At 31.9% G+C, this 27586-nt stretch overlaps 1 protein-coding gene across 1 annotated transcript; it reads left to right on the top strand.

The window, feature by feature from the left end:
* Positions 1 to 291: 291 nt before the first annotated feature.
* Positions 292 to 27498, top strand: LOC120123327 (probable glutathione S-transferase). Its single transcript, XM_039142253.1, has 5 exons — positions 292 to 302; positions 4196 to 4202; positions 15707 to 15717; positions 26648 to 26981; positions 27080 to 27498. The coding sequence occupies exons 4-5, from the start codon at positions 26667 to 26669 to the stop codon at positions 27422 to 27424; spliced, it is 660 nt and encodes a 219-aa protein (XP_038998184.1). The 5' UTR covers positions 292 to 302; positions 4196 to 4202; positions 15707 to 15717; positions 26648 to 26666; the 3' UTR covers positions 27425 to 27498.
* The last annotated feature ends 88 nt before the right edge of the window (positions 27499 to 27586 follow it).

Genomic DNA, 27586 nt, shown 5'->3' with positions numbered 1-27586 from the left:
TTCTAAAGTAACTGCAGCGTCCACAACAACGCTCCCTTCTAGAGATAGAGCTTGTCCTCAAGCTTGAAGTCAAGATAACTTGAAGATATAAATCAGCTCGTTTCAGTTTATGCATCAATCTAAAATCTATTTTCAGCCAAAAGAGCTTCCTACATTAACCATCGACTACAACCACTCTAAATCTTAATTTGATTTTGCAAAGCATGTCATCCTTTTAAATCAGACTTAAGTTTTCTACTAGGGTTATGGATCCTTTTTCTTAGTGCTTTTATTGCATCATTTTAAAACCTAAAGATCAACATGTATTTGTTTATTTTCTTTTTGGGCTCAGTAAAATATATATCAGTATTCAGTACTCAAATATGATCGTAAGTAATTAATGCAAAGTTAGGATTTTGGGGACCATTTATTAAGCAATAATAGTACTTCTGCTCCCCTACAAACAAGCAGTAAAGCGAAGAAAATTAAAGAAACTTTGCTCCCTAACTCAATGCTCTTTGCACCACAACCATTTGTTTTCCTATTCGAAAGCTATTATTTTCCTATTCGAAAGCAATTATTTTTCTATTCGAAAGCAGTAAAACTTACTCTCAAGCAGTAAAGCAGTAAAACACTATGTATAGATATTGTTTTCCTATTCGAAAGCTATTATTTTTCTCAAATACGTTAGTTTTCTGGTTTTCCCCATTTTCAGAATATCAACATTTAGAAAAATAAAAAAGTTCAGTAGTGAGAGAAGGGATCAAACCGTGCAATCGTGTTATAGTTTGCTGGTAAGAGGCCCGATTTGGTCGTTGGGACAGACAGAAGACGACGCCGCTTGGAATCGTGAGAGGCCCGTTGTTGTACCAGAGAAGAAGCTTTTAGGGAAAAAGAGTTGAAATGATTTTAGGGATCAGACAAGAGAAAAGAGTGGAGCATATATTTATCCATTGGCGGTGTTTTTTAAAAAAAAGGCCACTATAGCACCTGTTTTTGCGGCGTTTTTAAAAAATCATCACTATTGATGAACCAGATTGTGGCGTTTGTATAAAAATACCGCTAAAATACTACTTTATCACGGCGTTTGTTTAAGAAAGGCCGCTAAAGTATTATTTTGTGGCGTTTGGATTGTAAACGCCGCTATATGTTTAAAGTTTGTGGTGTTTACTCTCCAAACGCCGCTACAGAACAGTTTTGGTGTAGTGAATGTAGATAATTTTAGATAATTTTATTTGAACAATAAGGTAATCCTCACTTATAAAAAAATAAATTGTGAAAAGGGGATTCGAATGGGTCTTGTTCTTAATCATCACGCCAAACTAGGAATTTGCAACAAAAAAAATCTATCAAAACTAATATTTAACTTAATCTTTAGCATTGCCCCAAAATTAAATCAAATTATTTTCTCGCTTCATTTAGGAATAATTTTTTTTAAATAACTACTTAGTTATTTTTATGAAATTCATATTAAATTTGTTTCCATCTTTTAGTATGTATTATATGTTATTAATAAATTAAATAATAAGTTATTTTTTATAAATTCATTTTAAATAAAATAAAATTTAATATTATATATTATTTAAAAAATAATTGAGTGATGAAAACAAAAATATGAGAATAAGTATAATACTAAATAGGTAGTTTAGCATAAATATATAGGGAAAATTGTTGAGAATTGAAAGTGACAACAGTGGCTCTCCCCCAGTCTATCACTATGAAATCCCATGCCGACTGTTCCATATAGATTTTTGGCTTAATATTCCCCCCTAAACTATAGATAAATTCTCAGTTTGGCCTCACAAGATTTTTTTTTCGATTATATAAAATACCTAAATACCTTCAAACCCTATTATGTTATTCACCAATCATCGTTTGAATTGAATCGACTAACCACGTTGCATGAACTTTCGATCATTTAAAAAGATTTACAGATATAAAAATTGTGTAACGAAAAACAAGACGACCAATAAGGGGGTTCGATAAGAGGAGGAGTAAATAATAGTAGTTGATTCTATGGTGATAGACAAGTACTGAGGATTATAGCTTTAGAGATTTCAAAAACAATAGAATTTAAAAATTTAAGTTTTTATAAAAATAAGAAGTTTAAGTATTTTAAAAAATAAATGAAATTAAAAATTAAATAGTGCGTCATGCATCCATTGAATGCCAAATTGATTTTACGAAGATTGACAATTCAATCGATAACAAATGAAACATTAAATACTTACTTCAATAAAAAAATTAAACATTTAATATAGAAATTTATAATTTAAATATTTATTTTTATATTAAATATTTCATTTTTATTAATTTACTTTTAACAACTGCCACTATTTTCATTTTACTTTATTTTCTTTAAAATAACTCCCATGAACCACAGGATGCAAACCTCATCTCACGAACCACAATATGCAACTCGAGCAATGTCAACATGATATATATAATCATACGATTTTAGTTGTTTAAATCAAGTTATTTGATTGGATTTTGTAGTAACGTATAGATTTTTTTTTTAAAGGAAATACGATAGTTTTTATTAACCGAGAATAGCATCCTGAGTTACATTACTAGAAATACAAGTAGGATAATCACATTGAAAATCAAACGAATGTCATTAGCTGCAACCCAACTTGCTAAGTGATGAGCCGCCATGTTCACTGTACATCAGATATGGGCCACCCAGATAAAAGGAGCATAAGCTATTAACTGCTTGGACTCCTCCGGATGATAGCTATACAATGAAATATCAAGCGGGCGAGGCAACAACTGCCGAACCAAATTAAGAGCATCACTCTTCACCACACACTAGGAAGCTGAAGATCGATAGCTAGACGAATATCGACAGTAAGAGCAGCAACCTCGGTAACGGTAGAATCCCCATAAACAGATAAAGTTCGAGTAGAGCCATCAACTGCCATACCCTCAGCATCTTGTACTAAAACCCCGTATGCATTTTGAGAGGTGGAACAGGAGCCATTCACGTTGATTTTAAAGGAACCAGCAGAGGGTTTACACCAAACTTCACCCAACGGCATAAATGTTACACTAGATGTTTGTCATGTGGCTTGATGATAGGAATCCTGGAGACCCCGACTGTTAGAAACCATAAACCACCATAGCAAGAGCTTATTTTCGTGAAGAAATGTATTCTGTCGTTTCCACACAGAATATAATAAAACCAGTAGGATGGCAAACCGATATGGAGAAAGAACGTTCATCATTGTTCCTAACCAATTATGACATGAAGGAGCAGACGAATCCAACAAAAATGGGGAAAACCCAGCAGCACATAACATTGCATGCGCATCATGGCAATCTCGGACTGCATATAACACTAATTCATCTGGCGAACCAAAAATACAACACTGACCAATACCCTGGGACGGATCTACATGGTGTTTGTCCCTCCCAAATTTTTTAGTGTAATAACATTTTAGGTCTTCTTAGTTTAAATGTTAATTAAATAAGACATTTTATCCCTTAATTTTTAAATTTAAATACTTGATAGATTATCGTATTTTGTTACCTTTGGCTAAGTTACATGCGGTGGTGTTGGCTTTGGTAGTGAGTGCATGTTGTTGTATTTTGTTAAAGGACAATACAAATTCTAGGGTCATTTAGTTTATATATATACCAAGAATATTCTAGAATAATATAAAAATTGTATATGTGAATAAGTATTAATGAAAAAATCTAGATATTTGTAATATTTAATAGTATATCTAGAATTGTTTATTAGTAGAATCTACATATTCGTAATATTAAATGACTAAGATATTGAAATGTGTCAATAATCCAATTGCCACTAGAATCTATATATAAGGGTGAGTTTTATCATTGTAGCAAGAGTGAAAATGGGTAAAAGGAGTGCAAAAGGTGTGGGTTAGAGAAAGAGAGTTTAGAGATTAGAGAGAGAAAAATAGTGGGGTAACTGTGTAGTATTGTAATCTCTCCATAATTTTACTCATATTTTGGACGAGACATTAAAAGAGAAAAAAATAGGAATATTAACATGATATTGATTTATAAATTTTATAAACACGTCAAATACTTTAATTTATAAATTTTGTTTTCAAAGATTACAATTAACGGTTAAATGTTTTTGTTTAATTTTTTTATTTAAAAATTATAGTCATTTTTAATTTTTATTAAGACAAAAAATATATTTTTCTATAATTAGAAACAACACACTGAACAACACCAATTATGAGAGCAAGATCATCAAACATAGTGCATACCCTTCTCTCAAACCTTGAAAACTCAATAGAGGGATAATAGAAACTTACATACCACACGTGTAGTCTAAAACGATCTCATTTCTCGCGTACTTTAAGTATATACTCCCATAAGCATATTAGCATTATACTATCACACTCATTTTAGAGGAACTCTTTTAAACTTATGATCAACTATTAACTCAACAGAAAATTGATTATAAAAAATATTTTTTTAAAAGATTGTTGTAGACACTTATTTTTGTCCAGAAGTCACTCTTACTTTTTATTACTATATATTATATAAGTATAAAATTTTATAATATTTTTATTTTATTTTAATTTATTTTATAGTAAATATAGGCATATGTATATTTTAAACCATGGTATAGTTTTGAAATATATATATATAGTTTTTAAATAATAAAACAATAATAAAATAAAATAAATATTATATTATATATAATATATAGTATAGTTTTTAAAATAGATATAAATATTATGTAGTATATTTTAAAATAATATAGTTTTTAAAATAAATAGTAAATATTATATAACTTTGAAAATTGTATAAATATATTTATATAATATGCATACATATTTTATTTTTGGGTTTTTGCATATTATTATTTCATTTTACTAATTTTATTATTATTTATTATTTCAGGTTTAAAAATCACAGTCCAAGTCTCGATGCAATTAAGTCAAGTTCCAAGAAGAGTACAGAAGGGGTCCGATTCGAATCGAGTAAAATGCCAATTGGAGAAAATGGTCTAGGCCTAGCAAAGAAGGAACTCGAATCTGCCTGACCTAGTAGATTAGGGTTTCCAAATTCAATTTCAATGTAGCCTAACATCAACCGTCAAATCTGGGGAATGGTCAATGGCCCAGATCAAGCCTTCAAAGTTAGGGTTAAGCCATAAAATATAATTGAGTGTTGTCAACGGGAAAATCATGGCAATCGTCTGATCTTTATTGTGATCTAACATCCAAAAATGGCCAAGGAGAAAATTAGTGTTAACCCAAGGACAAATGTGCAGTCCATTGTGGACCGTCAGATCCTTTTTAGAATTTACGGTTTAAATCAAATGTGAACCATTATAGTTTGTAACCTTTAACAATAAAACCCCGTCGTCGTTGCCATTAGCTTCTAAGAGGCTCCATGAGCCGTCCATGCTAATAGTTCCCCTCCATCCATACGCTTAGTTAGCACCAAATCAAACAGATTTCCACCACATCAAGACATACAGACACAATAGAAAAAAATTAGATTCTTTCCTTGGTTTTTTTATCATTTTATCCTCTGTAAAAATAAGGTATATAAAACACAAAGAAAACTTTGTAAAACTCTAATGGGTAACAAATAACCATTGAGCAATCAAAGTGTAACATCTCAAACTACGGGTTAGTGATTAAATTTTAAAATTTTAGAATTTGGTGATTAAAGTGGAAAAGTTGAATAGTTCAATGAATTATTTAAGAATATTTCCTTAAAGTTGTTAGTAATTATCAAAGGAATTAAAGGGCAAAATGGTCATTTGACAAGAAAGATATTTTTTTCTTTTCCTATTATATGAATGAATCATGTGGGGGGAAGAGTTATCTTCTTCTTCTTGCTTTCTTCTTCTTCACCGTGGACTTCAAGAGCAAAGGTAAGATTTCTTAATTTTTGATTATTAGCTGAATTTTAAGTTGGGGTTTGATCATTAGATGATAACTAAGCTTAAGTCATCTTAAAATCAAAAGATAAAGAAGTTATGACATATTAAAGAAAATGGGGTTTTAAGTGAATTTTTGGAAAAGAGATGATAAGTTAAATTTGAAACTAAATTTGTTTGGTCATCAACTTAATTAAGAGATATGAAGTGATAGAATTGGATTTAGAACATCTTGAAAATTTGGTATGATTATTGATTTCCATATGAAAGATGTAATTTTTAGATTTAAGATGAGATAAATGGATATATATGAGTTTAAGCATGTGTATGTGAGTTAAGGATATGAAAGGGATTGTAATATGGAAATTAAATTAGAAGGAAATAATTTACGTGAATAAATGGGAATTCTGAACTAGTGTGCATCGGTACACATTCAACATGTACCGATGCATCAAGGGTAAATTTCTAGAAATTATTCAGTGTGCATCAATGCACACATGTAGGCATCGATGCATGGGAATTTCGAAGCCATTTGGTGTACCGATGCACCCATAGTGCATCGAAACACCCCTAAAGGAAAAATGGAATTTTGGTTCATTAAATTAGCTTGAGTTATTAACATCAAGTTATAAGGTTTAGGCTTTTGATAATCGTATCGGAATTTATGTTTATGTATATATTGAGCCTAAACAAGCTTTGGAATAATCAAAGAATTATGATCGAATCAAAGCAAGGCTAAGGTCAATGCAATTTAATTTGTGCTTATGTTATAGAATGAATATTGGCTTGCGATGAGCCAATGATGTATTTACTATGGTAAGAAGTAAATTCTAAAATGTTAGGTGATTTATATGTGTTAACAGGTTATTATGTATGTTACATGATTTGCATAAGTATATGTTAGTATGATAAGTCATATGAAACAACATAAATAATCTATAAGATTATATAAGAATATGAAATATGTTATAGAAATTACATGATGACATCTTTGTTCCTTGGTGTTGTGATATATGTGTTATTTGATATGAATATGGTAAGTAAAAGGGGTTAATGGGGATGATAAGAATAATAAGGATAATGAAATGACATGTATTTGGGAATATATGCATATTCGATCCAAGTTATGTGAATATATGAGAATACATGCCTATGTGATGAGCTATGTGATGTATATACGAACATATGTGAATAGGATATGACATACGTACATGGACAAATGAGAAATGATATATATTATATGATATGGATCTATGTGACTACGTGAGAAAGAATATATATCTATGGGAAGGCATAAGAACAAAGTATAAGCTATGTGACATATGAATATGAATCATATGAAAATGTTCTACGTGTAAGTGAACTATGTGATGATATGTGATAAATATGAAAAATAATGCCCATTTTATGTGTCATGAGATCTAGAGGTATAGTTGGCATGCCAAGAGTCGAGGGTATACGCGGTCCTTCGGGATAATTCTACGTGGTTCTTTGGGACATATATGTAATTCCGTGGAACATGTATGTGGTACTTCGGTACATTTATTTGGTCCATTGTATTATGTGTATGGTTCTTAAGGAGTGGTCCTTCGGGACATATGTGATATGTGGTCCTTCGGGACATATGTGATATGTGGTCCTTCTGGACATTTCTACGTGGTCTTTCGGGATAAATATTCAGTGCCCCTAGTGGGAATTTATACGAGCTGTGGTGACAGCATTTGTGCACAACCTCAATGTACTCACATACCTTCAGTTCTCACATGTGTACCATGGGCTAATAAAGAGACAATAACAAATACAATACATATGATATATATGTTTTGGTGATATGAAATATGTTACATGAATTATATAATGTTATGTGTGTTATATGATATACAGAAATGATAAGTATAAAATCATATGATAAATAGAGATTATGATGATGATGGTATATGTATATGTATGCATTTTATTATATGAAATGTTCTATAGTTTTATTATATGTTTTATATGCCTCACTAAGTCAACGACTTAGCGTGTGATTGTTTCACGCGTAGGTTCCGGGAAGAGGAAGATTGGTAAAAGTTTTTGCAAGACAGGTCAGTTTCTCTTTTCCAAAGATCAGATCAGAAAAGAAATGTATAGTATGTATTTTGTAATAAGGAAAGTTGTTGGCATGTAAATAAAAAGATTAATTCAATATATTCTAATCGATTTTGAAAAAAATCATATGATTAAGTTTTGTAATGTTTTAAATGCGTATAGGTAATTGGTAAATTTTATACGGATGAAAGCTTAAATTTTTACGAGTTTATACGTATTTTTACGAAAGTATTGTAGCAGTATTGTATTAGTACTGTAGCAGTGCATCGATGCACAATTTATATTCGAAAATTTTCACTGTTCATGGTACTGTTAATCACTGTTCATAAATACGTTTTGCCTCAAATTTTTATAACAAACACAATTCAATAATATATAATCGTATTTTCTTAAAAAGAATTCAAATGATTTGATATTTTGTAAGAATATCGTTTTTAAAAGTCAATGTGACATCTCGAACTCGTATTCGAGTCGAATATGGGTTGGGGTGTTACATTTAATGGTATCAGAGCTATGATTTAGCCGATTCTAGGCTAAAAATAAAGTCAAAAGTGTTTTAAAAAATATACATACTAACACAAAGTGAAAAAAATTCTGATATGATAGTGTAAGGAGTATACTGTCTTGATAATAGAATTAAAATGTTATGTTATATTAGATGTATGATTATAAGAGTTTCCAAAGTGAAGAACAAGGCGATCGACCTGAAGGTAATAGCATTCACCTGCCCTGGCCAGGCAGGGAGAAGAGCGAAAACCTCAGGAAGTGTCTGTACAAGATTAGAGAATATTTCATAATGTTGAATGATATTATGATGTGTTTTCAATTTTATACTGCTATAATTCATAGAATGAATGTATCGAAAAGAGTAGAGAGCACTCGAGTTCAAGGGTGAAATTTAAAGAAGGTTATGTTGTTACAGACCTTTGGATAAATGATATGAAAAAATGTTAGAAGGTTTTCATTTCTCCAAAGTGGAGAAGTAATATAGAGAAGTTTTGTTATTACATGAATAAAATAGAATATGGTGAACAAGTGTCACCATAAGAATGTTAAAAGATTAAGTGACGTGGTTATTGTTTGTAAAAGAGTTCAAGAATAAGTACATGGATGACCAGTTCATAAGACAAATGAAATTAGAATATACGAGCATGAAGCAAGGGAATTACACATACATGTGCATGAGTATAAGTTTAATAAGTTAAACAGATTGATTGATGAGATGATTTTGATTAAGAAGGATAAGAATTATACATGCGATTAGTTGTTTAGGGTTTGCACCTTAAAAAAAGTGTTATTGGTTTTGAAATTGTTCTCATTTCAAGAAATGGTTAATCGTGTTAAAGCTCTAGCAAGAGCTTAGAATGAAAGGATTGGAGAACAAAAATCTCAGATGATCAAGAGAATTAGTGCTTTATAGAGTTAAGCACCATCAAAGAAATGTAGAGATTCTGGTTTTCAACTGTAAACCATATATGAATTATTTATTCTCCGCCAGAGAATAAAGCCAATTAGTTCTGACGAATTGGAAAGTATAGTATTAAAGGAACTTTATCATTCTGAAATAGAATAGCTTCTTTACAACATGGACAAGATAAAGTGGAGAAGATGGATGTTAATTGGAGAATATTAAAAGACCAAGGAATGGTTTAAGAATATGTATATCAGTGATAAGTTATAATACAAAGGTAAATGGAATGATTAAATTTGAATCAAATGAATTATATTATGGATGAGTGAGAATGAAGGTTTGATAAGTGAAGGAAATATAGGATGAATTATTTTGACAGGAAAGAATACATATATGGATAGTTTGATGAAGGTTTACGTTTTGATTGAAAGAAATAAGTTGATTAATAAAGTAGTGTGATAATAAATGTATTAAAGTTAAGGGATTTGTATGTTTGAAGGAAACTAATGAGTGATAGAAAGGTTAAAAATGATAAAGAATAAGGTTATGTGCAAGTAAAGTTGACTATCAAAGTCATAAAAGTGTGATGGAGAGTGATACTTAAGGATAATAGGAGTATGAAGGACATGATATGGTTCAGTTATTTATAAGACAATGCAAATTATGAAAGGAATGTACAAGCATAAGGAAAAAGGTAATGAAAGAATTAAGGTAATAAAGTGAAGTTTATGATAGCATGAAAGATTTATTGAAGAGGTTTTATGTAAAAAGGAATAGTAGACGTGTAAATAGTATGGCGTATAAGCAAGAGTGTGGATATGATAAGGGATTTGCATTATAGATGGAAAGAGTTAGCAAAGACTAAAAAAATTATGTGATGGAAATGTATTGGAATTATAATATATTGATAGGTTATGATAACCAAATATGAAGTGAATTCGAATACAGCTGCATATCTTAATTATGTAATGTGATGTAGTGAAGGAGATAAGGAATTGAATGTTCAAGAGAAGATAAAAAGTAATAGAAAAGTTTGGAAATGAGTATGTCGGTGAACAATTTATAAGACAAAGAAATTTACAACGTTTGATTTTGAAACATATGAATAATATTGTGTGTGAGTAAGAGTCCGAGTTTGAAAAGTTGAGTAAGATATAGTTGAGGAAAATTTCGATTGAAAAGAAGGTATATGATTGAGTTGATAAGGGTTGTACCCTAGATTAAAAGTTAAGGATTTTGTTAAGAAAACTAAATGCACAACTTGATAATGTTAGAGGATCTCCTATATTCTAAAGTGGAAAAGTTAGATGAAATAATTTAGTTGCTATGCGGTTGAGCTAAAATATGGTAAATAAATGTTATAATGGGAATAATGGAAGACGTTGAAATATTGAGTGTGAATAAAGAAAATTACATGGTGTATGAGAATAAATGTGGATTTGATAAGTTAAGCAAGCTATTGTTGGGATAAATTCGATTGAAAGGGGTATATGATTAATTAATTAATTAGGGCATGTGCCCTAGATTGAACAGTTGATATTTACTAACTGTGATAGTAAAGGTGATAGAGTTATAAGAATGAAAGAAAAGATAAAGTGAGTTAATTAAGTATGATATGTTTTTGAATATGGTTATGTATTTGGATCATATAGATTTGATAAAGGCAAAGAGAAGAATATTTACAAGTTTTAAAGGGAACTTTGAGGAAGAAAAAAATACAGGTACAAGAAATGGTGAAAAATAAGATTTTGTATAAGTAAAGGGGATTATCAAAGTTATGAAGATGCGATGAAGATCAGTAATAGGAAAAGAGTATGTGAACATGAATGAAAAGATGTGATCTATGTATAAGGAGATTTTGCTTTTAAAAGAATAATGGAATAAGGAAATGAAAGGATGAAGTATAAAGGATCAGATGTGATAAAGGTTATATGAAAGTTTGATGATAAGTTCGATATAAAAATATGAAAAGTGTGCAAGGTGATGTGAAAAGATTGTTTGATTCCGTAAATTATGTGTTTAATCACAATTAAAGAAGATTTAAGGTTGTGTTCTTTGTCAAGTAAAAGTAGTCAAAGAAATGAAGAATGATTTATATATATTAAAGAAGTTTTAGAGGCAATCAAGTAAGGATGGAGTAAAAGTTTGGTTATTGTTGCAAGGCAATTAAAAATATTTATGAGGAATTTGATTGATTTATGATGTTAAGTAATGAGAATAGAGATTTTTATATAATGAGTGACATTATATGGATTTTAGAAAAGTCAAAGGGCAATGCATAATTGAAGAAAAGAAAATACAGACATGGATTGGGTTCTTTGAAATTGAAGGCAAACCATTTACTATAAATTGTGAAGGAATAAAGTTGTGAAAGCAACATAAGAACATTCAAAGATATGTTCTTGTTGATATGTACAATGAAAATTTGAGGACGAATTTTCTTAAAAAGATGGGAGATTTGTAACATCCCAAACTACGGGTTAGTGATTAAATTGTAAAATTTTAGAATTTGGTGATTAAAGTGGAAAAGTTGAATAGTTCAATGAATTATTTAAGAATATTTCCTTAAAGTTATTAGTAATTATCAAAGGAATTAAAGGGCAAAATGGTCATTTAACAAGAAAGATATTTTTTTCTTTTCCTATTGTATAAATGAATCATGTGGGGGGAAGAGTTATCTTCTTCTTCTTGCTTTCTTCTTCTTCACCGTGGACTTCAAGAGCAAAGGTAAGATTTCTTAATTTTTGATTATTAGCTGAATTTTAAGTTGGGGTTTGATCATTAGATGATAACTAAGCTTAAGGAAAGCTTAAGTCATCTTAAAATCAAAAGATGAAGAAGTTATGAAAGATTAAAGAAAATGGGGTTTTAAGTGAATTTTTGGAAAAGAGATGATAAGTTGAATTTGAAACTAAATTTGACTGGTCATCAACTTAATTAAGAGATATGAACTGATAGAATTGGATTTAGAAAATCTTAAAAATTTGGTATGATTATTATTTTCATATGAAAGATGTAATTTTGAGATTTAAGATGAGATAAATGGATATAAATGAGTTTAAGCATGTGTATGTGAGTTAAGGATATGAAAGGGGTTGAAATATGGCAATTAAATTAGAAGGAAATAATTTACGTGAATAAAAGATAATTCTGAACTAGTGTGCATCGATACACATTCAACATGTACCGATGCATCAAGGGTAAATTTCCAGAAATTATTCAGTGTGCATCGATGCACACAGGTAGGCATCGATGTATGAGAATTTCGAAGCCATTTGGTGTACCGATGCACCCATAGTGCATCGATATACCCCTAAAGGAAAAATGAAATTGTGGTTCATTAAATTAGCTTGAGTTATTAACATCAAGTTATAAGGTTTAGGCTTTTGATAATCGTATCGGAATTTATGTTTATGTAGATATTGAGCCTAAACAAGTTCTGGAACAATCAAAGAATTATGATCGAATCAAAGCAAGGCTAAGGTGAGTGCAATTTAATTTATGCTTATGTTATAGAACGAATATTTGTAACACCCTCAACCCGTACCCGACCCGGATACGAGTCTGAGGTGTCACATTGACTTTTCAAACTTTGACGCTTGATGAAAAATCAAGGAAATTTAAAACTTTCATTAAAATAAGAGTGTTACTTTACACAAGTTAACCAAAACAAAACAAAATTGATCAGAGCATTTGTAACAGACACTTTTCTTATATGCCAACAATATACACGACAAAAGACATACTTTATCCTTTACTTCTGATCTGATCTTCTAGTAGTGTAGTTGTTCTTGCCACCCTATTTCTGCTCTTCCTGATTCTTGGTACCTACGTGTAAATCACTTACACGCTAAGTCATAGACTTAGTGAGGCATATAAATATAATAATAATGCATTCAGTATGAATATGAACATACAATCTATCCATTCAATCATGTTGAAAACAATTCAATATAAACAATAATAATATGATAACATATAACTATAACAATGTAATTACCTTTGATAACCTTTTATAGGCCCATGTATATTTTTTAGAACTCAAGATATTCGAGTACATTGAGGTTGTGCACTATGCTGTCACCACAGCTCATATGGGTTCCACTAGGGGCTATGAAAATTTGTCCCGAATGACATATGTATTGTATTTGTCCCAAAGGACCACTCTTTAAGAACCATATACATATTCCAGTGGATCAAATCTGTCTCAAAAGACCCTGTAAATGTTCCAAAGGATACATATATGTCCTGAAGGACCACATAGAACCCTCGACTCTTGGCATGCCAACTATACCTATAGCTCTCATATCGTATACCATGGGCATTATTCTTATGTTTCATATGTTCATGTATTCATGTCATTTCTCTTGTGATCACATAACTCATATCATTTACCATGTCACATGTACATTTGAATCTATTCATATATATCATTTATCAAATCATATGAACATATATACTTTATGCATATATCATAATAATTATCATGTATGCATGTTCATAACTATTGTGCTATGAAAATCAACATAGGAATTATAATTATCACAAGTCTTATTCCATTGTACCATACTTCTAATATGTACTCACCTTAGCCTTGCTTTAACTCGATTCTAATCCTTCAATTGTTCCGGAACGAGATTACGTTCTAAATCTACATAGTAATACATTGATACATATCAGTATACTAATTGATATATTCTAAACTATCGTTCCTTAGGCTAAAAAGAAAGCTATTTCCAACTTTTAATGAAGGCATGCATCGATGCACTACACCATGTATCGATGCATCCCTTGACAGGTGCATCGATACACTATCCATGCATCGGTGCATAAATCCTATTCGATGTTTGTATTTTAAGCAGGTGCATCGATGCACTTATTATGCATCGATGCACTAATTGCATTCGATGTTCATTTATTTGAGAGTGCATCAATGCACATTGAAGATGCATCGATGCACACAACCCAGAAATATACTTTGAGCACGAAAATCCCTTCTTTATTATATCATCTCTTCATATTTCATCCCTTTTTCTATTCTTAACTCTTATACACCTATTTAAACTAATCTATACTCATTTATTTCATCTTAAACCCCAAAATCCCATCCTCCTTATGAGATTCAAGAATTATACCAACTTTGCAACATGATTTAATTCCACTTCTAACACTTCATATGTCTTAACTAGATTGATGACAAGTCAAATCCAACTTTCAATTCTAATTATCAACTCTATATCAAAATTTCATTCAAGAACTCTAAATCTTTAATCTTCCCTAACTCTTTTATCTTTTGATTTTAAGATAACTTAAGCTTTCCTTAAGCTTAGTTATCATCTAACAATTAAAACCCAAACTTTAAATTAACAAATAATCAACAGATCAGAAAGCTTTCCTTTACTTGGCTCTCTTTCACGTATGAAGAAAAAGAAGAAAGAAGAAAGCTCTAGAGAAATCTCTCCTTTCCCACGTGTATATATCCTTACCATATCCCATTTTTAATTCATTTCTTGGTCAAATGACCCTTTTGCCCTTTAATACCTTTTATAATTACTAGCATCTTTAAGGTAATATTTCTAAATAAATCATTGAACTATTCAATTATCCTACTTTAATCACCAATTTCTAAAACTTTATAATTTGGTCACTAACCCGGTATTGAGGATGTTACAATTCTCCTCTCCTTTAAAGAAAATTCGTCCTCGAATTTTCACTGAACATATTAATAAGAACATATCTTTTAATGTTCTCGTGTTGCTTTCTCCACTTTATTCCTTACACAATTGCAACTAATGATTTGCCTTCAATTTCCAAGTAACTCAATCCATTTCGATCTTTTCTCTTCTTTGGTTATACACCTACTTTTGATCGTTGAAAAATAATTTCCAACCAATGACTTACTTTTGCCTCCATTCTCATCACTTTATATCATAAATCAATCTATTTCTTCATTAATCTCTAATTACCTTATAACAATAACTCAAACTCTTATTCCATCATCATTTGACCAAAGCACAACCTTAACTCTTCTTCAAATTTGATTAAACATACATTTTACAGAATCAAACAATCTTTTCATAACACTATCTACTATTTCCTTATTTTTATATCCACTTATAATTCACACTTTACACCCTTTTCATTTAATTTCCCTATCTATTTACTCCTTTATAAATCACTATCTCCTTGTCTCATATTTCATATCTTTTTCCTTATTCCAGTCACAAATTACTTATCCCTTTTTATTATCTTGAACGTTTCAGTTAATTTTTACTTCCGCCAAACATACAAATCATTTATCTTTATTACACTCACTATCATACTACTTTATTATTCAACTCATTTCTTCCAACAAAACATACCCCACCATCAAACCATTCATATACTATACATTCTTCTCAATCAAAAATAGTTCGTCCTCCATTTCCTTAACTTATCAAACCTTCATTCTCAGTTATCCCTAATACAATTTCCTTGGTTTGCATTCAAACATTCCATTTACCTTTGTCTTATAAACTGATTATTGATGTACATATTTTCCAATTCCTCGAAAATAATAGTATACATCACTTGTTCTTTTAATATTCCCCTAATAACACCTATTCCTTCTACCTTATCTTGTCACTGAAGTAAAGAAACTACTTTATTTTAGAACGATAGAGATCTTCTAACCATATAGTTTCCAATCTTACTTCAAATAATTTAAATAGTAATTCCATCAAATTAACAGGGAATTCAATTCTCTAAATTCTAATGGAACATTCTCAACATATCTTATTTATCCAAACATTGTACCCTAATAAATTTGTCACTTCCACATCATTATAAATAACTTCTAATTGAATTCTCAATACTCACATCAATTTACTACTAATATATGAATATGCAAGTCCAGATCAATCAATATCATAACGTATCTATTACATAATAAAAAGGTACATGTTATCATCTTTGGATCATCAAAATCTTCATTAATATTAATATTATACACTCGAGCAGTGGAACGTATTTCCTGTTGAGTAGAGGATTCAGGTTGACTTATACCTCTTCCTCTACTTCTTCTTCTTTGAGACATCGAAGAAGATCACTCTGACTGTACTGATTCTCATGTCCCCAATGGACAATCTCTCATTAAATGTCCCACTTCACCACATCGAAAACAAGCTCAAGTAACTACCCTACATGTTCCTCTATGGCTTCTTCCACAAATTTCACATTATCTAATTTGACTCTGCTGTGCTCGTCAATTACCAGACCCTACAGATTGAGTCTGTCTAGCTCTCATCTGATTTGATTCTCTTGCCACGGATGCCATCGACTCTAATTGTGCTGGAGATCAGAAACCAAAATCTATATTTCTCTTAGGTGGTGCAAAACTTGATGAAGCCCAAGTTCTTTTAGATGGTTGGGTTCTTTGATTCCCAAACCTTTCATTTTGAGCTCTCTCTAAGGCTTTAGCACGATTTACTACCTCTTGAAACAAGGATAAGTTCAACACTATTAGCATATCTTTTAAACTTGGGCGTAAGCCCTCAACACACCACTCGCAAGCATCTTTCTCTGTATGTACTAACTCTGCTGCAAAGTGACTTAATTTATTAAATTCGCACTCATACTCATATACAGTGCTGTCCAATTGCTTTAGGTTCAAGAATTTTTGCTTCATTTGCCTGATAAAGTGGTCTCCTTTATATTTGTGTTTGAACTCTTTTAAGAACAAGGACCAGGTCACTTTGTCACTTGTCATTCTCAGAGTGACATTTGTCCACCAGATTCTCACTTGCCCACGAAGCAAGGAGACCACTCCATCTAATTTCTCTACATTAGAACAGTGGAGACCATCTAACATAATTTTTACATCATTAAGCCAAAGGTCTGCAACAACAAGACCTTATTCGGCTTCACCTTTAAACTCTGGAGCTCATAAACCCTTCAACTCCTTTGCAACATTCATTCTCGGAGTTAAATTAGCAGGAGGTTAGAAACGCGTCAATACCGCATCTAATGTTCTAAAGAACACATCTTGATCAGTTACAGGCACTTCAGAAGGTGCCTGTTCTTCACCTTGCCTGGCTAGGGCAGGTGAATTACTACTTTCAGTGGGTCTATCATCTCCCGCTTCACTTCTAGAGCTACCATGTCCGGACATCTATAAGAACATAACCATATTGTTCTATTAGCAAAACAACATACTTACTATTATATCAGATCAGAAGTTTTCACTATTTTATTGGCATGAATACTTTATAGGACATTCTAGACTCCAGTTTATGCCGAGAAACAACTAAACCATAGCTCTGATACCATTAAATGTAACACCTTCAACCCGTACCCGACCCGGATACGAGTTCAAGGTGTCACATTGACTTTTCAAACTTTGACTCTTGACGAAAAATCAAGGAAATTTAAAACTTTCATTAAAATAACATTGTTACTTTACACAAGTTAACCAAAACAAAACAAAACTGATCATAGCATTTGTAACATACACTTTTCTTACATGCCAACAATATACACGACAAAAGACATACTTTATCCGTTACTTCTGATCTGATCTTTTAGCAGTGTTGTTGTTCTTGCCACCCTATTTCTGTTCTTCCTGATTCTTGGTACCTACGTGTAAATCACTTACACGCTAAGTCATAGACTTAGTGAGGCATATAAATATAATAATAATACATTCAGTATTAATATGAACATGCAATCTATCCATTCAATTATGTCGTATACAATTCAATGTAAACAATAATAATATGATAACATATAACTATAACAATGTAATTACCTTTGATAATATTTTATAGGCTCATGTACATTTTTGAGAACTCAAGGTATTTGAGTACATTGAGGTTGTGCACTATGATGTCATCACAACTCGTATGGGTCCCACTAGGGGCTAAGAAATTTTATCCCGAATGACCTATGTACTGTATTTGTCCCGAATGACCACTCCTTAAGAACCATATACATATTTCAGTGGATCAAATCTATCTCAAAAGACCCTGTAAATGTTCCAAAAGATACATATATGTCTCGAAGGACCACGTAGAACCCTCGACTCTTGGCATGCCAACTATACCTATACCTATAACTCTCATATCGTATACCATGGGCACTATTCTTATATTTCATATGTTCATGTATTCATGTCATTTCTCTTGTGATCACATAACTCATATCATTTACCATGTCACATGTACATTTGAATCTATTCATATATATCATTTATCAAATCATATGAACATATATACTTTATACATGTATCATAATAATTATCATGTATGCATGTTCATAACTATTGTGCTATGAAAATCAACATAGGAATTAGACTTATCACAAGTCTTATTCCAATGTACCATACTTCTAATATGTACTCACCTTAGCCTTGCTTTGACTCGATTTTAATCCTTCAATTGTTCCGGAACCAGATTACGTTCTAAATCTACATAGTAATACATTGATACATATCAGCATACTAATTGATATATTCTAAACTATCGTTCCTTAGGCTAAAAAGAAGGTTATTTCCAACTTTTAATGAAGGCATGCATCGATGCACTACACCATGTATAGATGCATCCCTTGATAGGTGCATCGATGTACTATCCATACATCGGTGCATAAATCCTATTCGATGTTTGTATTTTAAGCAGGTGCATCGATGCACTCCTTATGCATCGATGCACTAATTGCATTTGATGTTAATTTATTTGAGAGTGCATCGATGCACATTGAAGATACATCGATGCACACAACCCAGAAATATACTTTGAGCACGAAAATCCCTTCTTTATTCTATCAACTCTTCATATTTCATCCTTTTTTCTATTCTTAACTCTTGTACACCTATTTAAACTAATCTATACTCATTTATTTCATCTTAAACCGTAAAATCCTATCCTCCTTATGAGATTCAAGAATTATACCAACTTTGCAACATGATTTAATTCCACTTCTAACACTTCATATGTCTTAACTAGATTGATGACAAGTCAAATCCAACTTCCAATTCTAATTATCAACTCTATATCAAAATTTCATTCAAAAACTCCAAATCTTTAATCTTCCCTAACTCTTTTATCTTTTGATTTTAAGATAACTTAAGCTTTCTTTAAGCTTAGTTATCATCTAACAATCAAAACCCAAACTTTAAATTAACAAATAATCAACAGATCAGAAAGCTTAGCTTTGCTTGGCTCTCTTTCAAGTATAAAGAAAAAGAAGAAAGCTGGAGAAATATCTCCTTTCCCTCGTGTATATATCCTTACCATATCCCATTTTTAATTCATTTCTTGGTCAAATTTTACCCTTTAATACCTTTTATAATTACTAGTATCTTTAAGGTAATATTTCCAAATAAATCATTGAACTATTCAATTATCATACTTTAATCACCAATTTTTGAAACTTTACAATTTGGTCACTAACCCGGTATTGAGGATGTTACAATATTGGCTTATGATGAGCCAGTGACGGATTTACTATGATAAGAAGTAAATTCTAAAATGTTAGGTGATTTATATGTGTTAACAGGTTATTATGTATGTTACATGATTTGCATAAGTATATGTTAGTATGATAAGTCATATGAAACAACATAAATAATCTATAAGATTATATAAGAATATGAAATATGTTATAGAAATTACATGATGACATGTTTGTTCATTGGTGTTGTGATATATGTGTTATTTGATATGAATATGGTAAGTAAAAGGGGTTAATAGGGATGATAAGAATAATAAGGATAATGAAATGACATGTATCTGGGAATATATGTATATTCGATCCAAGTTATATGAATATATGAGAATACATGCCTATGTGATGAGCTATATGATGTATATATGAACATATGTGAATAGGATATGACATACGTACATGGACAAATGAGAAATGATATATATTATATGATATGGACCTATGTGACTACGTGATAAAGAATATATGTCTATGAGAAGGCATAAGAACAAAGTATAAGCAATGTGACATATGAATATGAATCATATGAAAATGTTCTACGTGTAAGTGAACTATGTGATGATATGATGTGTGATAAATATGAAAAATAATGCCCATTTTATGTGTCATGAGATCTAGAGGTATATTTGGCATGCCAAGAGTCGAGGGTCTACGTGGTCCTTCGAGACAATTCTACATGGTCCTTCGGGACATATATGTAATTCCGTGGAACATGTATGTGGTACTTCGATACACTTATTTGGTCCATTGTATTATGTTTATGGTTCTTAAGAAGTGGTCCTTCGGGATATATGTGATATGTGGTCCTTCGGGACATATGTGATATGTGGTCCTTCAGGACATAGTGGCCCTTCTGGACATTTCTATGTGGTCTTTCGGGATAAATATTCAGTGTCCCTAGTGGGAATTTATACGAGCTGTGGTGACAGCATTTGTGCACAACCTCAATGTACTCACATACCTTCAGTTCTCACCAATGTACCATGGGCTAATAAAGAGACAATAACAAATACAATACATATGATGTATACGTTTTGGTGATATGAAATATGTTACATGAATTATATAATGTTATGTGTGTTATATGATATACAGAAATGATAAGTATAAAATCATATGATAAATAGAGATTATGATGATGATGGTATATGTATATGTATGCATTTTATTATATGAAATGTTCTACAGTTTTATTATATGTTTTATATGCCTCACTAAGTCAACGATTTACCGTGTGATTGTTTCACGCGTAGGTTCCGGGAAGAGGAAGATTGGTAAATGTTTTGCAAGACAGGTCAGTTTCTCCTTTCTAAAGATCAGATCAGAAAAGAAATGTATAGTATGTATTTTGTAATAAGGAAAGTTGTTGGCATGTAAATAAAAGATTAAATTCAATATGTTCTAATCGATTTTGAAAAAAATCATACGATTAAGTTTTGTAATGTTTTAAATGCGTATATGTAATTGATAAATTTTATACGAATGAAAGCTTAGATTTTTACGAGTTTATGTGTATTTTTACGAAAGTTACTGTAGCAGTACTACAGCAATTCATCGATGCACTGCTACATGCACAATTTATATTCGAAATTTTTCAATGTTCATGGTATTGTTCACGGTACCATTAATCACTGTTCACTATACCTTTCATTACTGTTTATACCGTATTATACTGTTCATAAATACGTTTTTGCCTCAAATTTTTATAACAAACACAAGTCAACAATATATAATCGTATTTTCTTAAAAAGAATTCAAATGATTTGATATTTTGTATGAATATCGTTTTTAAAAGTCAATGTGACATCTCGAACTCGTATTCGAGTCGGATACGGGTTGGGGTGTTACACAAAGAATCTATTTTCTTAAAAGGTATATTGTTTTTTACAAAAATTTTCAAGGTTTTTGTATGCGTGAATAAAATCGAAAGTTATAGAAAAGGTAGAGAGGGAAATAATTCACCTTGGGGTTATTTTGAGCTTCTCGTTTGAGCTCTGGTGGCGGGGAGCCGAGGGTCACGGGGTCATTTTTCAGGCTTCTTGCAGTTTAAGGATCCATATTGGGGTTTAAGATAGTGAGATAGGAAGTTTAATGGTTATAGTGAATCTATTATGGTAGTCCGACCACCATCAGTTGTGGTCAAAGTAGAGAGGGAAGTTGATATACTACTTTAATGGTTTTTATTAAAGGTTTTAGTATAGAAAATGGAGGAAATAAGATTAGGGTGTTTGTTTTTTTTTTTGCTTAGGGTTTAGTTTGAGTTTGGTCGGTCACCGTTGGTGGTAACCGGAGACTTTATCAAAGTTGAGGTATGACGGGTAAGCGATGGAGCTTTGAGCCTTTAGGATTCTCGACCAGAGAAGAATGAGTTGAGATATAGCGGGTAAATCAACATCCTTCTTTAAAACCTTATATCATGATTTCTCCAACCTTAAGGCAATGTTCTTTTACGTAGACCAATTTCTAGACGTTGTGGGGGTGCTAACCTTTTCCCACGAGTAATCGACTCTCAAACTTGTTTTCTGGTTTTCGCATACTAAATTTGGTATTTTGATAAAATATTTTTTTAAAAAATTACCCGATTTTAAGTGTTCCAGTTGCACCTTTAAAAAATGATTGGTGGTGACTCCAAACATTTCACTTCAAAATCATTTCAAAAACTTTATTGTTGCAACTAGTCGACTTTCCTCGAAGGGTCGATTACAACTACTACAACAAAAATGTAAGATGATTTTAAATATTTTATATCATAATTTTCTGTTAGAGTTAGACAAAATGAAATAAAACATTATCAGACGCATTATCTAGCGAAAATTATGTTGTAGCAGTGCTAAGTTGGTTGGGGTGGCTTGTGTTGTGTTATCTATTATGATGACGATTGTGTTGGCTTCAGTGGTGAGTTCAAGTTGTTGTATTTTAACAACCACGTCAGGGATGTGATTTAGTTGCCTACGATGGTGTTGGCTTCGTGGTGAGTGGAGGTTGTATTTCAATAATCACATTTGGGGTTAGGGCTGAGTTGTTTACGGTGGTGTTGGCTTCGATGGTAAGTGCATGTTGTTGTATTTCAACAACCATGTTTGGGGCTGGGGCTAAGTTACATGCGGTGGTGAGTGCATGTTGTATATATATATATATATATATATATATATATATATATATATATATATATATATATATATATATATATGTATATATATATATATATACATCAAGAATACTCTAGAATAATATAAATATTGTAGATGTGTAAAAGTATAAAAAAATCTAGATATTTGTATTATTTAATATTATATTTGAAATTGTCTATTAGAAGATATTTGTAATGTTAAATGGCTAAGATGTTGACATGTGTCAACAATTCAATAACTACTAGAATCTACAAATAATGTATTTAATTGAGTAAGATATCAAGATAGAATTTTTATTTCCCAATTCTTTCTTTTTAGCTAAATCTTTCTTTTGATGCAATGTCAGTGAATTTTTTACTCTTTATATTTTTTACTCTTTATATTTTTTACTCGTATTTTAGATATGAGACATTAAATAAGTCTATTGATGTATGTGTCTTGAATGTGTTCAACAGGGCGGTGGCTATTTATATTGATGAGGATTTTTTCGTATAATTTGTTCTTCCTCCTTATTCTCATCGTCATCATCAGCAACAATACCAACTACATTTTGCTTATAAGGAACGGATTATGATGTATCATCTTCATAGAATAATAACCTTGGAGGTATATAACTAACCATCACATCGATCATAGAAAACTATGAAAACTGTAAAAACATCAATATCTATGACTGCGAAAACTGGGCCGGAGGTGTCTGAGTTTGTTTTGAAACATCACCTACCAAATAAGCAACATATGAAGCCCATGTTGGATCTATAGGCACGGAACTATAATATCCGTAAGGAGGTGTCATAAAACCCTGTGGCGGTGACATCTAAACCGACTATGGTGGCATCTGAAATGGCTGTGAAATGTAAACTGGTGTAGACGATAGCTCTTGTGATAGTTCATGTGTTGCAGTTGAGGATGAACTGGAAACGTTTGCTCTCTGTCCACAAGTCGAGGGACGATGATGATGTGACGGTGGAGGCTTTTCTCAGCGCCGATAAATGCTTTCGCCTTGTACTTCCTCGAAACGTAGTAATGGCTTCTCGTTCGTGTTGAATCACTGATAATAGTCATCCACAACCGAATGATGATCTACATAAATCGACTCCCTACGAGGAATATGTTCACGTCGATCCTCTCAGGTCATTACTCATTCACTGTGCTTCATCAGCCAATTGACTTCTTTTTTGCCCCGTCTATCGATGTTATGCAAATTGTCGAGATTCCTAGATGCTTCAAGAATAGATTTTATGAAACCAAATTGGTGAAGCACGCGATCAGTGGGATGCCACTCGACAATAACATAACATTTCAGAGGGACCACTGTCATCCATACATCTAATGGGCCACTCAAGTGAGGTGGGATGCAATGCCTCATTTCTTCAGTAGCATAAGGAGTCCATTGAAACTAAAACAAATATATATAATTTTTTATTTAAATAATATTTTAATTATATAATGATAATTAAATGTAAGAAATAAAATTTAAATACATACTAAGTATCAGCCTTTTGATCAATGAGTAGCCGAATTTCTTCTAATTCGTCTGGTATATCACGATGAACTTTCCTTACACATGACCACCTATTCAGTGTAAAAAAAATTCATTATATACTCACAAAATTATTTATATACAAACTCAGTATTGAAATTACCTCAACAATAACGGGAAGACTAACGAGTTTTTTCACGACCGAACATAAAAAGGGCATGCAATACCACGCCCATGACTGCAGAAGAAGGAGACATTTGTCGATAACATTTTTCTGATAATCAGTTGCTCGGCACATTTCTCTATACAGAGATGCCAAAATCGCATAGCCCCAACTAAATGAGCCGACAACTCGAAAATATGTGATGTTACGTAACCACATACAATGAACTTGATTGCTAGATTTATTGGACATCAAAATCCCTCCTATGAGTCGTAATATACAAGCCCAGACAAATATTTTAGCCTGTTCCTCATAACAGTCGTCGCTCAACTATCGAAATTTTTTTAGCCAAGCATTATAACGGTATTCTACCACCGTTAAAATTTGGCGAGATACCTCCAAGATATTCTTCGCACAAAGAATGCCAATCATCATTCGCCACACCAGAAATGACATCCTCATCTACCAGAAGCCTCAAATGTAAGGAAACATCCTCTAACATAATAATGCACTCCCCAAACGATAGATGGAATGTGTGTGTCTATAGTCTCTGTCTCTCAACCAGTGCAGAAATAAGGTTGGATTCAAGGTTACAATGCCCTTCATATCTAGCAATGTAATTGAATTTAGCCTCGGCCAAATACGGCCAGACACAATTTGGTATCTCTAACTTAGCGTTACGAATAAATGGATTTAATATACGTTCATTCCCCTAATTAAATAAATAGTATACAAATTAAAATATAAACTAATATTAAAAAAATAAAACATTCAAAATAATTAACGTAACACAATTTAAAATTGTTACCGCATCCACAAAATGACTCGAGATATAATTCATATCTAAACGCAACAACCCGCATTTCATTTTATAACTGCAAAACATAAAAAATAACACATTCAAATATAATAAAAATGCTACACTATTTAATGATTACAACATAATAAAAATAATTTTACCTACTAAAAATAATAACAGAACACACTTTAAACTTGTTAGAACTAATGATAAAAGTAAGAATGAGAGTTTTTTTTGTGGTTTGAGAGTTGTATGAGGTGGTATTTATAGGAGAGGAGTAGGTGGTAATTAAGGGAGAGCGACGGACGATTGAGGGTATTTATGGAAGGCACGAATGGTGATTCACGCCTTCCGTCACTTGTCAAATTTTCCCGTGAATGCTCAGATGATAATCCACGTTTTGACCGCGTGGCGTCACCTCAAACAAAAATCTAGGAAATATACGTTTGGTGATTCGTACCTTCCATCCATGTCAACAAATAATTATTGGATCAATAAAATTTGATCTACATATGCATGACAAGTAATTATTAATTCTTTGGATGTTTTTCGAGTAAAAACGTCAACCCATTCTTCATCATTCAGCCTACCAAAGAGACTGCTGACGTAAGAAATGGCGTATGCTAATCGCATTAAAGAAGGTCCTAAAATAATAATAATATTAAGTGTTATTATAATAATATTAATTTTTATTGAAAAAATAAGTCATAAGCACGTAACATTAAAGCATGAAATGTACATTACAAAATATAATAATATTGCGATGTACAAATATAATATATAATTTTCTATTACATTCTACTTGTATTTTTTATTTTACAAATGGTAAATATTTTAATATCACTTAAGTAATATCTTAAATTCGAGCTTTTCTACATGTAAAAAATCTCTATTAAAAAATTTGTCAATTAAAATTAAATGTACGACTTGAATCAATTCAAATTAATTAAGATGAAATTTTAAAATTGGGACGAAAAAAAAGTACAAATGGCCTCACTAATCTCTAGAAGTCTAACAAACTAAATAAATAGATAACCCTAGAATAAAGCGATTTAGAGATTTCCATATAAAATTTAATTATTTTTTATTTCTTTGAACCGGTTACCAGTAGAAACACCTAGACGTACCAACCCTAATTGTTTTTTTCGCCTATAAATATATGGCCGACGGCCCTTCTTCTGCACAACCAGCGAGAAACTAAAAAGGAAATAAAATCTTTTGTTAGCTTGAGTTTCTGAGTCTTTAGATCGCAAGAATGGAAGGGGCTGTAGTGTTGTTGGATTTCTGGCCTAGCATGTTTGGGATGAGAACGAGGATTGCTTTGGCTGAGAAAGGGATAAAATACGAGTACAAGGAAGAAGACCTGAGGAACAAGAGTGAGCTGCTCCTGCAGATGAACCCTGTTCACAAGAAAATCCCCGTTCTCATCCATAATGGTAAACCAGTTTGCGAATCACTCATTCAGGTTCAGTACATCGACGAGGTCTGGAATGATAGAGCTCCTCTGCTGCCTTCTGATCCTTACAAAAGGGCTATTGCTAGATTCTGGGCTGATTTTATTGACAAGAAGGTACGTCCTTTTCTTCTTTTTATTTGATCTGAGAATTGTATATGTAGACTCTCTAGTATGTTTGATCAATGGGCTGAGTTGTAAATTATGAAATGCAGATATATGACCAGGGGAGCAAGGTATGGAAGACAAAGGGAGAAGAACAAGAAACGGCAAAGAAAGAATTTATTGAGAGCCTGAAGTTGTTGGAAGGGGAGCTTGGGGACAAGGCTTATTTTGGAGGAGAAAATCTTGGATTTGTGGATGTTGCTTTGGTTCCATTTTATAGCTGGTTTTATGCGTACGAGAAGTGTGGAAACTTCAGCATTGAAGCAGAGTGCCCCAAGCTCATAGCATGGGCTATGAGGTGCATGCAAAAGGAGAGTGTGGCCAAGTCCCTTCCTGACAGAGAAAAAATCTATGAATTTATCCTGCATATGAAGAAAATCTTTGGAATCGAGTAATTTCATTCCTGGGATTTGACATTCGGGCCTTTTGCTTGTTATAGTTTTAAATAAACGGGCATTTAGTTAAGCCATTGCCTGCCTGGTTGGCTTTGTGTTCACCTTTTGTTTTTTCCCACTTAGCTGTGTGGATGGTACTGTCATTTGAAATTTCTGGAGTTT

Source organism: Hibiscus syriacus, unplaced genomic scaffold (assembly GCF_006381635.1).
Source record: "Hibiscus syriacus cultivar Baekdansim isolate YM2019G1 unplaced genomic scaffold, ASM638163v2 tig00110392_pilon, whole genome shotgun sequence".
NCBI lineage: Eukaryota > Viridiplantae > Streptophyta > Magnoliopsida > Malvales > Malvaceae > Hibiscus > Hibiscus syriacus.
The sequence above is the reverse complement of the archived record's forward strand: the minus strand, read 5'-3'. Positions and strand labels throughout refer to the sequence as shown.